The sequence below is a fragment of the Enhydra lutris genome, unplaced genomic scaffold, assembly GCF_002288905.1.
Source record: "Enhydra lutris kenyoni isolate GAN:26980312 unplaced genomic scaffold, ASM228890v2 scaffoldscaffold1, whole genome shotgun sequence".
NCBI classification, from domain to species: domain Eukaryota; kingdom Metazoa; phylum Chordata; class Mammalia; order Carnivora; family Mustelidae; genus Enhydra; species Enhydra lutris.
The window spans coordinates 103,756,507-103,768,849 of record NW_019154085.1 but is presented as its reverse complement, the minus strand read 5'-3'; the positions used below and the strand labels follow the sequence as shown (position 1 = coordinate 103,768,849).

Sequence of the window (12,343 nt, the reverse complement as noted above, 5' to 3'; positions counted from 1 at the left end):
CAGCAATGTATGCATGATCTAATTTCTCTACAACCTCACCAACATCTGTTGTTACTATTTTTAAAATTTAAGCTATTATGATAGATTATAGTGATAACACATTGTGGTTTCAACTTGCGTTCACTTAATAGCTAATAATTTTGAAAACCATTTCATGTGCTTATTTACCATTTGTATGTTGTCTGTGAAATGTCTCTTCATGTCTTTTACTTATGTCTAACTAGATTTTTTGTTTGTTTACTGTTGAGTTTTGAATGTTTTTATAAATTCTAGATACCTGTCCTTTCTTGAATATGTGTCTGCAAATATTTTCTCCCAGTCTGTAACTCGTCCTTTCATCCTCTTAATATGGTATTTCATGAAACAGAAGTGTTTTTAATTTTTAATGAAGTCCAATTTATCCATTTTTCCTTTTATGGGATTGTGCTTCTGTTGTCCTGGATAACCCTGAAAGTCTGTTTATTTTCTTTCTTTCTGGATTATTCAATTTTTTTTTATTTTACTTTTTACCGAAGCTCCAACATGGGGCTTGAACTCACAACCGTAAGATCAAAAGTCATATGCTCTGCCGACTAAGCCAGCCAGGTGCCTTGAAGTTTGTTCATTTTTATTTTTGGCTTATTTTCCGTGTTGTTCAGATTGAGAGATTTGTACTGCCCTGTCTTCTACCTCAGTGACTCTTTCCTCTGTATGTCCCCCCCCATGCCACCACCATTCTGCTGAGCCCTTCTACTGAGCTTTTTACCTCAGTTATTGTCTTTTTCAGTTGTAATATTTACATTTGATTTTTTGATATCTTCTACTTCTTTGCTGAGACTTTCTCTTTTGGCTGAGGTTTATATCTCTACATTTGTTTCAAGTATACTTCTAATGGCTCACTGAAGCATTTTTATGTTGGCTGCTTTACAGTCTTTTTCACATTGTTTCAGATCCCTGTCTTTTCAGTGTTGGCATCAGTGGATCACCTCTTTTCATTCAGTTTGACATTTTCCTGGTTCTTAATATGATGAGTGATCTTTGACTGAAAGCAGGACATTTTGTATTGCTGTTAGATTGCATCTTATTTAAACCTGTCTTAGTTGGCTTTTCCCGATGGGGGAAGGGGGTGGGTGCTGCCCCATTTCTGACAGGTGTAAGTAGACTTCCAGCTTCCCCATTCTGCCTTACTGGACACTGGCAAGGAAGAGAGGATCTTCCCTTACTGCTGAGTGAGGGGTGGGAGTATCAGCTTCCCACATGATCTTATAACACAGCAGTGGATGGGGTCTCACCACCACTGCTGGTGGTGAAAATTGTGAGTGCCCACTAGGCCCCCCTCTGTGTTTAGAGAAACTTCTTTTAGCCGTTCTTTGAGGGTAGGGTGCTGCAATGAATTATTTTAGTTTTTCTTATCCTTTAAGAATGTCTTGATTTGGGACCCTGGGAGGCTCAGTCCTTATGCAGCTGCCTTCTGCTCAGGTCATGATCTCGGAGTCCTGGGATCGAGCCCTGCATTGGGCTCCCTGCTCAGTGGGAAGCCTGCTTCTCCCTCTCCCACTCCTCCTGCTTTTGTTCCCTCTCTTGCTATGTTTATCTCTGTCCAACAAATAAAATCTTTTAAATAAAAAAAAAAAAAGAATGTCTCGATTTCCCTTTCATTTCTGAAGATATCTTTTACTGAGTATAGGATTCTGGGTTAACCATTCTTTTCATTCAGCACCTGAGACAGCACCCCACTGGGGAGATGGAGGAGCACCTCATTACTTCTGGATTAGGGTGGAAGTTCAGTCTCTACTAACATCATGGGCTGGGGGGAACTTTGCTGGCAAACAGCAGGGATGAATTTTCAGCTCCCCACTTGGCCATCTCTGCCACCACCTTGGCAGGGAGGTTGGGGACCGGTTTCACAGCCCAGGGAAGGCAGAAGTCCTGGCTCCCCAGCTGACCACAGTTTTTTCTGTGGTGTTTGACTGTTGTAGGGCAGTTGTTGTCTATATGCTTTCTGTCTTGCTACCTTCCCTCTTTCCTGGTCCTTGGCTTGAGAGAACAGGCTTTTACTGGGGTTTTTTTTGGTCTGCCTCTGGCTGCATTTTCTTATTGCTAACTTATTCAGTTTTAGTAATGGGTTATACAAAGAGAAAAGAAACTTTAGGGAACTTACCACTTCCTTGAGTCAGGAGGTCTTTAGCCACTTTGCCTTCTTTCCACCTTCCAGAATCTTTTTTATGCTTGTTTTGTACATGATGTCCAGGATTTCTTGTTGTACTTAACGGGAGTAATAGGGAAAAGGTACATGTACTACATCTTCCTGAAAGCTGAAGTTTATTTCTTTGTTTCTACTAAATGTAAAGCTGCAATAGAATCTTTCTATATAAAGCTTTTCCCATAAGGGGTGGATTCCTAGAAGTAAAGTCAGTTGGCCAAAGGGTATGAACATTTTTGTGACACTTAATATATGATGACATTTAAAAGATTGTACCTGCTCACACTACCTCCAGCAGTCACTCACATTTTTAAGGGTAATGTTAGTTTCAAAGTGGCACTGAACAGAATGTGTGCCTACTTGAGATCCTTGGTGAACTAAAGGCAGCCTGGAAACCTGTAGGTGGATTTTTCCACTGAAACTCTTCTACTGCCTCTGCTGAAAAGCCAGAGGCTGCTGGTGATGATGAGCTTCAGCAAGGACTGGGCAGAGCCCCACAAGGGGACAAGAGCATGAGTATATGGGGCTGCCTGCTGGTTCTCCTAACAATGACTGTTTTCTTAGGGAAGCCACTTGTTTCAATGTAAGAGTCTAAATATAAGAGTCATCAAAACAATGCTATGAAGTCATTTGTTATGTTGTCAGGTCTGAGATGGAAATGTAGGGGAGATGACTGGGGAAGGAATGAGCAAAGTATGATTTTAATGCTGGGTGGGCACAGGTGTTCCTGTGGTAGCTTTGTTGCAGATGATCACAGGCTCTGGGCCAGGGGATGTGATGTGTGTGTTTCATGGGCATCACAAACCCAGTCACTTGGTATCAGGGAGTAGCTGGAGAAGAGCATTTGCTGACAGCTGATATATATATATATATATATATATATATATATATTTTTTTTTTTTTTTTTTTTTTTTTTTTCCTGAGAGAGAGTGCCAAGAGGGGGTAGGGGGTAGGGCAGAGGGGGTGAGAATCTCATGCAGATTCCAAGCTCAGCATGGATTCTGACACAGGGCTCCATCTCATGACCCTGAGATCATGAACTGAGCCAAAATAAAAAGTTAGATGCTTACCCTACTGAGCCACCCAGGCACCCTGCAGATAGATACTTTCTGACTGCATTAGTGAAGAGTGTGGAAGACCCAAAATAAGAGATAATCAGATAATTTATGTTTGTCTTTGGAATCATTGGAAGATAGTGCTACCTTAGCTGCCCTTCTCTGGCCAGATCTTTTGTTGATTTGCACCATTTTGGAGCATGGCCTTGTCCCCAGGGACTTCTCTCCCTGCTCCATTATGTTGACATTTCCACCTGCAAAGCATTGGTGCAAGGTCGACAGGAGCATATAAAAGCTGGCCTTTGACTTCTTGGAAGGCTGATCTCTGAAATCAGGAATGTTAGGTGTCAGCCTTTGGTCACATGCCCTAACCACAATGGGTTTCAGTTGCCTTTCCTGGGTCTCTTTACAGAGTTATTTTGAGGATTAAATAAGGTAATAATGTGTGTGAAAAGACTCTAATATTAAAATTCCATACTCTGTAGAAAGTAAAGTAGGAGTCTAATTCATTGATCTTTTCAGTTGTTCTTTTGTTCATTCATTCATTTACCCACATATTTATCAAGTGTCAGGCATGAATAAAAGAAGCGAGCCATGTTCTGGAAATCTACTCTAGGAAGAGCTAGGAAGCCAGGACTGTGTGCTAACCCTTCCTGTCCAACTCCTCTGTCCATCGCTGTTTGCCTGGGGTGGCCATAGATGCTCTTCTAGGGAACTGGGAGATAGACAAGCATAGCTTTCAAAGACCTTCAAACCAAAACCAAATTTGCAAAACCTGAGAAATAAACACTGTTGGAACAAATGAAGTCTTACAGACTAATAATGGTAAGGTGCCCAGAAAGCAAGTAACTCACTGGGCTCAGGACTCTTGGGAAACCTAAGAGCAAGATTTTCAGTGGACAAGCTACATTGTGTTCGAGTGTCCTGGCTGTCCCAGCCCTGGTCTGAATTCTCTTCGAGGAGTGGCTGCCTCCACCTCACTGTGAGGAGCTCCTTCCTGGCATGGATTTTGCTTTCCTCATTTTGAATCCCCACTGTTTGGCCCCATTCTCGTGCACAGAAAGTCTTTTTGTGGTACACAGTAGTTAGGAGCCGTGATGAGCAATCTGGGTTTTGGACTTGCAGGTGGGTGCCCTCCCTGGATTGTGTGATGTGATGCGGGTGCTGCAAGAGGAACAGGACCAGTGCCTACAGGAACTCTCTGAAGAGAATCCAGGAGACCTGGGCACAGAGCAGCCAGCCCTAGGTATGTGACCCACATAGTCCATGCTTGGACTAGTCCCACTAATCCCACTAGGGTAAGGGATACTGGGCTGGTTGGGGATGGAGGGAGCTAGACTAGCTGTATTCATTCAGATAATCACCTGATGGGTTGGAGAGGGCCTGGAATGATCCCAATGAGCAGTTGACACATACCCAAAAAGCCAGATCATCACCACTCACTGTTCCTCGGGGCTTGTGGATATAGTCTGTGTTTTTAAGGCAGTATACCTCTTATCCATTCTCTCGCCTCCTCTGCCAGTTTGATGAGTGAGGTAGTCACAGAGTCAGCAAGGGGTCAGAAAAACCTGGGGTCCAATGTTGGCTTCCACTCACTGGCTGTGTGACCACGGACAAGTTATTTAACCTGCTGAGACTCGGGTTCTTGATCTACATAATGGAGGTGATAATATCTACTTTGGGATTATAATGATGAAATGATAAAGTGTGTTAGGTACTGTTTAATTCTTAAATATCATTCATTTAAACATTATTATTAATCATTTAAAAATAACATTAATTTGATATTTAAATGTTAATTTTATTTCTATGCTGCTTTTTAACTTCCCCCCATCTAAGGATAAGGAGGCATGTAACATTAAGAAAAGAATCCATTACAGGTATTCAAACAAAGAGTTGTACACACGTATTCACAGTGCCACTAGTCTCAATAGCCAAGAGGCAGAAACAACCCAAGTGTCTATCAGCTGATGAATGGGTAAGGAAATGTAGTCTATACACACAATGGAACATTATTCAGTCTTAAAAATAAATGAAGTACTGATACATGCTACAACATGTATGAATCTTGAAAACATGTTGAGTGATGAAAGCTAGTTACAAAAGGCCATGAATGGCATGATTCCATTTATATGAGATATCCAGAACAGGCAAATCCATACAGACAGAAATTAGATGGGTAGCCCCCAGGGGGCAAGGGGAGAGGGAATGGGGAGTAATTCTTAGCTGTTCCCTTTTGGTGTGGTGAAAATATCTTAGATTCAGATGGAGGTGATGGTTGCATGATACTCTGTACCAAATTCCACTGAATCGTATGCCTTAGAATGGATAATGGCTAATTGTATGTTATTTGAATTTTTAAATAGACTTTGTTTTTTAGAACAATTTGCTGCAAAATGGAGCAGAAAGTGTAGAGTTCCCATATACTCTCTCCTCCCTACCCAAACACGACTTCCCCCACGAACGTCCTTTAACAGAGTGATACACTAGTTATAATTGATGAACCTACATTGATCAACATTACCACCCAAAGTCATGGTTTACATTAGGATTCGCTCTTGGTGTGCAGTCTGTAGGTTTTGACAAATGTATAATGACGTGTGTCCACCATTATAGTATTGGACAGAGTAGTTTCTGTGCCCTAGAAATCCTCTGTGTGCTACCTATTCATCCCTCTCTCTCCCCAAACCCTGGGCAGTTGCAGGATTATATGGTAATTCTATTCTTAATTTTTTATTTTTTCAGGGTCTGGCATACTGTTTTTTTCCATAGTGATTTTCCTATTTCACATTCTCACCAGCACATGAGTTCAAATTTCTCCACATCTTCACCAACAGTTGCTATTTTGTTGTTTGTTTGTTTGTTTTTTATAGTAGCCATCCAAATGAGTGTTAGGTGATAACTCATTGTGGTTTTGATCACATTTCACTGATAATGAGTGATGTTGAGCATCTTTTCATGTACCTGTCGGTCATTTGTATGTCTTCTTTGGAGAAATGTCTATTGAAGTCTTTTGCCCATTTAAAAATAGGGTTGTTTACGATTTTTGCTGTTGAATTTAGGAGTTCTTTGTATATTCTGGATCTTACCCCCTTTTCACCTCTATCATTTGTAAATAATCTCTCCTCTTATATAGGTTGCCTTTTCATTCTGTTAATTGTTTCCTTTGATGAACAGAAGTTTTTGAGTTTGATAAAGTGCAATTCATCTATTTTTTACTTTTGTTTTCTGTGCTTTTGATGTCTTATCCAATAAATCATTGCTAAATTGAATCTCACAAAGCTCTTCCCATATATTTTATCCTAAGATTTTTATAATTTTAGCTCTTACATTTAGGTCCTTGGTCCATTTTGAGTTCCTTTTTGTTTATGGTGTCCATCTTCATTCTTTCATATGTGGATATCCAGTTTTTTCAATACCACAGGTTGAAAACCTTTTTTCTGTTGAATGATTGTGACACTGTTGTCAAAAATCATTTAACCATATATATGAGGGTTTATTTCTGAGTTCTCTATTCTATTCTTTTGGTCTATATGCCTTTCTGCCAGTGCCACACTGTTTGTTTTGGTTACTGTAGTTTTGTAGTAAGTTTGAAATCAGAAAGCATGAGACTTCCTACTTTGTTCTTTCAAGATTGATGTGGCTATTTCCAGGTTTCTTGAGATTCCATATGAATTTTGGGAAGGATTTTTCCATTTCTGCAAATAATGCTATTGGGATTTTGATAAGGGTTGCATTGACTCTACAGGTTGCTTTGCATAATATCAACATCTTAACAATATTAAGTCGTCTGATCTATGAACACAACACGTCTTTCTTTTTATTTGTGTCTTTAATTTCTTTTAGCAACATTTTTTCATTTTTAGCACTCAAGTCTTTAACTTCATTGATTGGGTCTATTCCTGAGTGTTTTGTTTTCCTATGCTATTATAAATTGATTCATTTCTCTTTTCTTTTTTTAAAATTTAACTTATTTATTGGAGAGCGAGAGGGAGCACACAAGCAGGAGGAGTGGTAGAGGGAGAAGGAGAAGCAGGCTCCCTGTTGAGCAGAGAGCCAGACATGGGGCTTGATACCAGAACCCCAAGATCATGACCCGAGCTGAAGGCAGATGCCCAACCACCAAGCTACCCAGGCACTCCTTGATTCATTTCTTAATTTCCTTTTCAGGTTGTTCCTCATTAGTGTATAGGAATACAACTAATTTTTGTGTGTTGACTTTGTATCTATCCTGCAACTTTGCTGAGACCATTTATTAGCTCAACAGGTTCATTTTTTTTTTTAATATTTAGGATTTTCTACATATAAGAGTATGTTGTCTGTGAACAGAGATCATTTTACGTCTTCCTTTTGGATTTGGATGCCTTTTATTTCCTTTTTTTGTCTAATTGCTATGACTAGGACTTCCAGGACTACTCTGTACACACATGATGATAGCAGCCATCCTTGCCTTGTTCTTCATCTTACATGAAAAGCTTTCTGTCTTTCACCAAAGAGTATAATAGTCACTGTGGGCTTTTCACATATGGCTTTTATTATGTTGAGGTAGTTTCCTTCTATTCCTAGTTTGTTAGGTGTTTTTATCATGAAATGTACTGAACCTTGTCACATGCGTTTTCTACATCAGTTGAAATGATCATATGGTTTTTGTTCTCTGTTCCTGAATGTCGTGTATTACACTGACTGACTTTCATATGTTGAGCCATCCTCGCCTTGCAGGAATAGATTTCATTCAGTCATAGTGTATAGTCCTTTTAATGGATTATGCTGTTCAATTTCAATTTCCTGGTATTTTGTTTAAGATTTTTGCATTATTGTTCATCAGGAATATTGGTCTGTAGTTTTCTTATCGTGTCTTTGTCTGACTTTGGTAACAAGATAATGAGAGCCTCCTAGAATGATTTTGAAGTTGTTCTCTTTTTTCTCCTTTTTGGAAGTGTTTGAGGAGGATTGGTATTCATTCTTCTCTAAATGTTTGGCAGAATTAATCAGAAAAGCCATCTGGACTTTTCTTTGCTGGGAAATGGAAATTTTTTATTACTGACTCAATCTCTTTACTGGCTAGAGGTCTGCTCAGATTTTCTAGCCATTCCTGCTTGTCTCAGTAGGTTGTGTGTTTATAGGAACTTACCAATTTCATCTAGTTTATGCAGTTTACTGGGGTACAGGCCATACATACCTTTTTGCAAAAGTCTTCCTTCCACGTCATGGCCTTTGTTCTTGAAATTCTTGATCTGTTGGTTATCCAGTTTCCTTTTTTTTTTTTTTAATTTTTATTCATTTATTTGGGAGAGGGAACACAAGCAGGGGGAGTGGGAGAGGGAGAAGCAGGCTTCCCGCTGAGCAGGGAACCCACCGTGGGGCTTGATCCCAGGACCCTGGCATCACGACCTGAGCCGAAGGCAGAGGCTCAACAACTGAGCCACCCAGGCGTCCTGGTCATCCAGCTTCTCATGGTGCCTCATGGCCGGGTCGGGGACTCCTTCCCCTGTCCAGCACCAGGTGACACAGACACTCTCTAGAACTAAGCTGTGCCCCAGCAGCTCTGCCTGCTACACAATACTTTTTCCCTCCTCTCACCTCCTCTGCCTCAGCCTCCTTCTCCTCTCTCTGCCTTTCCCACGTCACCTTCACAGGGCACCTGACTACTGGTGGCAATGACTGTGGAATGTGCTGTGAGCTCGAAGGGAAGACAGCCTCCCTCTTTGTTATGCGAATTTTACCTTAGTGTTTAAAAAGAAAGAGGAAGAGGAGGGGAGAGGAGGAGAGGGGCCCAGGCAGACTGGGGGTGCCTGGGTGACTCAATCACTTAAGCATCTGACTTGATTTTGGCTCAGGTCATGATCTCAGGGCTGTGAGATCAAGTCTCTCATTGAGCTATGTAAGGGCTCCATGCTCAGCAGAGGATCTGTTTAACATTCTCTCTTCCTCTTCCTCTGCACCTCCCCTCCTCCACCCTGCTCGCTCTGTCTCAAAATAAAATAAAAATAAGTAAATAAATTAGACAGACTGTGTGACCTTGAACAAGTTACTTAACGTCTCTGGGCCTCCATTTCCAAATGTTTTTTATGAAGTTGATGTGAAATTACAAGCGTTCATTCACTAAATATAGCACTTACTGTTATGAGGTGGGAATGATGAGGACAAAGGATACAATGGTGAGAAAAAAGGACCACAGACTCCTCTTTAATCACAGAGGGATGTATTTTTCCACATGTAGCAGAAGCTTGCTAGGCTAGCTTCATCAAATAGGAGTTGGTTTTTTGGTTTTTTTTTTGTCCACGTTACAGAAACTCAGAACTGGTGCAAAGTTCCAGGGTGTCACCAGATCTCAGATTCCTTCTGTCTTTCTGCTTATTGTGTGCTGTTTGCCTCATGGTCATAAAAAGGCTGCCATACCTCCAGGCGGGAGGGAAGAATACCTGTTTCTGGCAGGAAGAAGAGTTATCAGAAGAAAGGGTGAGATATACTGGGAAGTCTGGAAGGTGGGTTGTAGAAAGACAGAGGGACATTCTGAGACACCCACTGGAAAGCTAGTGGTCCGGGCAATAGATAATGGTCATCTGGGCTCTTGGAAGCAGGAACTGGGAGGAGGATTTAAATGCAAGCAGCTAATTCGGCAGCTACCCCAAGAACCATCAGTGGAGGACTGTGGGGAGCTGAGGCAGAGAAGGGAAGGAGGCCCCTAAACATGGCGTTATCACTATGTGCAATGGTATTCTTTTCGTTTAGTTCTCTATTTTTGCATTCAGTACAGCTAGAACTTTAACAGATGCTTGGTAACCACTGCTCAAGTGAAGACGGTTTTCCATCTTTTCCCAAGGGGCTCAAGTTGGCAGCGTTTGCCACCCTACTGGATACAGGGGGACGGGGGAGAACAGGATAAAGAAGGGGTGTAATGCCTTCCAAACAGGGCAAGCGATTAGAAGCATGTCGAATGGTGCTAGCTGGCCATTCACGCTGGGGTAGATGGGCTGCATTATTGTTTGTAGTCCCGTGGAGCCACGTTAGGAGCCAGCTCAGGACACAAGCCTGGGGGGCGGGGGGGACAGAGGAGCTGGGATATTTACCCACCAATTCCCCATCAGTCAGAACCTGGGCTGCTTCTGGGGGCGGGGAGCATTGATTCCCCTGCCCTCCCAGCCTGCTGTCCTTGGGGGGAAAGTGGGCTCCAGTGGCTGGAGAAAGCCTTCAGACAATGGGATTCAGGGGCTCACAATTTGCAAATGAGGTTGGGGTGTGCAGAAAAGATAAAGACCAAGGAGATACAAGCAAGGTCTGCTTCTGAGGATAAGTGGAGGTGGAGAGGAGTGGACACATGAAAGACAGGTCTGGATGGTAACCCAGGCAAGACATGATGATGAACAGCTTTGGGAGCAGGGTGCGAGGGGGCGTGTCCAGGATGACTCCTGAGTGTTCCACCTGTGCATCAGGAAGATGGGGCCAAGGAAGGCCAGGTATTCTGGGGGGAGGAGAGACAAAGATCAGGAGGTGAATGTCAGCCATGCAGAGCTGCGACTTCAGAGAAGAGCTCAGGGCTGGGGAACGCCTCTGTACAGGTCACACAAAGTGAGGGGGTGAGAGGGGAGAAGAGGTGGCCAGGCGCCAGCCTCAAGGTCCCCAGCACACATTGTCAGGAGCAGCCAAAGGCAGGAGGAAAATCGGGGAGTGCTGGGCAGTGGGGACAAACAGTCGGATGTTGCAACGTGCTTTAACTCATTCGCTGATCTGTTGCACTAGGGGCAGGGACCAGATAACCTTCTCCCACAGTCAAGCATTTCCTTCCTCTCTGCTGGCTTTAAAGCTGCTCGTAGGAAGGCAGATTGTGGTCTTGCGGTGCTCACTGGGGGGCGCCATTGAGCCTGAGCCTCCTGCTTCCCTGAGCCCTCCTGCTACCCCAGACACGGTGTCTGGAACCAGAGAGAACGAGGTACCCACAAGGCCAGACCTTGGTGCTGTAGAGCTGGCAGCTGGCCTCTGCCTGCATGTCCCCCAAGGAATACCTGAAATTCCAGTGACAGGCCATGGGTCTTTCATTCAGCCCTGAAGACTTCAGCTCTTACTAAAAACTAAGGGATGCTTATTTTAGAAGAATGAGCATGTGATGTGTTTGAAATGTCCCCGTGCTCTTCAGTGGTTCCAGGATGAAGTCCAGCGCCTGGCTTGGCCCTCATCCATGCCTTTATCTCAAACATTTCCCTTTGGCTCAACCACACTGTTTACAGTTTCCTGAAGATGTCAGATTCTCTGTGCCTTTGCACATGCTGATCCCTCTGCTACAACACCATTCCCTCTTCCTCACTCTGCCAAGCATTCTGCTTCTTAGGCTCCTCTAGGAATGATTTCCTTAATGCCCACAGCTCTGGTGCAGCTGACCTCTGCCACGGAAGGGTAGGCTCTGCTTGGGCCCTCCGTCCACCTGCATGCTCAGCCATGCCCCGGGAGACTCCTTTATCTATGAACTGCTAGCCAGGCGCCCTATGGATGCCCACCTCCCCTTCACAGGGCTTGGGGTGGTTGTGAGTGTGCCCAGGCCCACGTTCTGGGCTGACTGATCTGGAGTCTGGGCTGGTCATCCTTTTTCCTTAAGCTCCCACGTGGTCCTGATTATGCACCCAGGTCTGAGAAAGCTCATGAGGACTCTCGCCCTGGTTCTGCCTCTAACCCCCATGGGAAGCCGTGGGGAAGGCCCTGAGCCCACCCCATCTTCCGGAGAGGGCTTGGGAGTTAGTATGGGAAGAGGGCTGTGCTGGGTCTGGAGTATTTAACAATGTTTGGCAAGGCCTGGGCAGGTGAGTGAGAAGGAGGCCAGGCTCCTCCCACACCCTCCCTACTTCTCCCCCTCCTGCCACCACACAGGGCTCAGCCTCTTGGATCTGGCACGTTGGTCTTCCACAATTTTCATTTAGGAAGGGGCATCTGTTGCTTTGAAAGCCTAATCTAAAAGCCCTAGAGGCAGATGTCCGAGTACCCAGCCGGCTGGAAAAGTCTTCAGGTACGCTCTGCCGAGCGCTTGAAAACACAGAGCAGAGCATCCATCCCGGAGTTTGGAATGAATGTGTGGCCCAGGTGGGGGGGACAGCTCCCTCCGAGATGGAGGGAGAAG

At 43.7% G+C, this 12,343-nt stretch overlaps 1 protein-coding gene across 1 annotated transcript in view; it reads left to right on the top strand.

Moving 5' to 3' along the window:
- The window catches only part of LOC111140948 (secretin receptor), a 73,086-nt gene that overhangs the window by 17,617 nt on the left and 43,126 nt on the right, over nt 1–12,343 (top strand). The window contains exon 2 of the mRNA XM_022493221.1: nt 4,363–4,483. Within this exon, the coding sequence (XP_022348929.1) occupies nt 4,363–4,483 (121 nt within the window). The remainder of the gene's footprint in view (nt 1–4,362; nt 4,484–12,343) is intronic.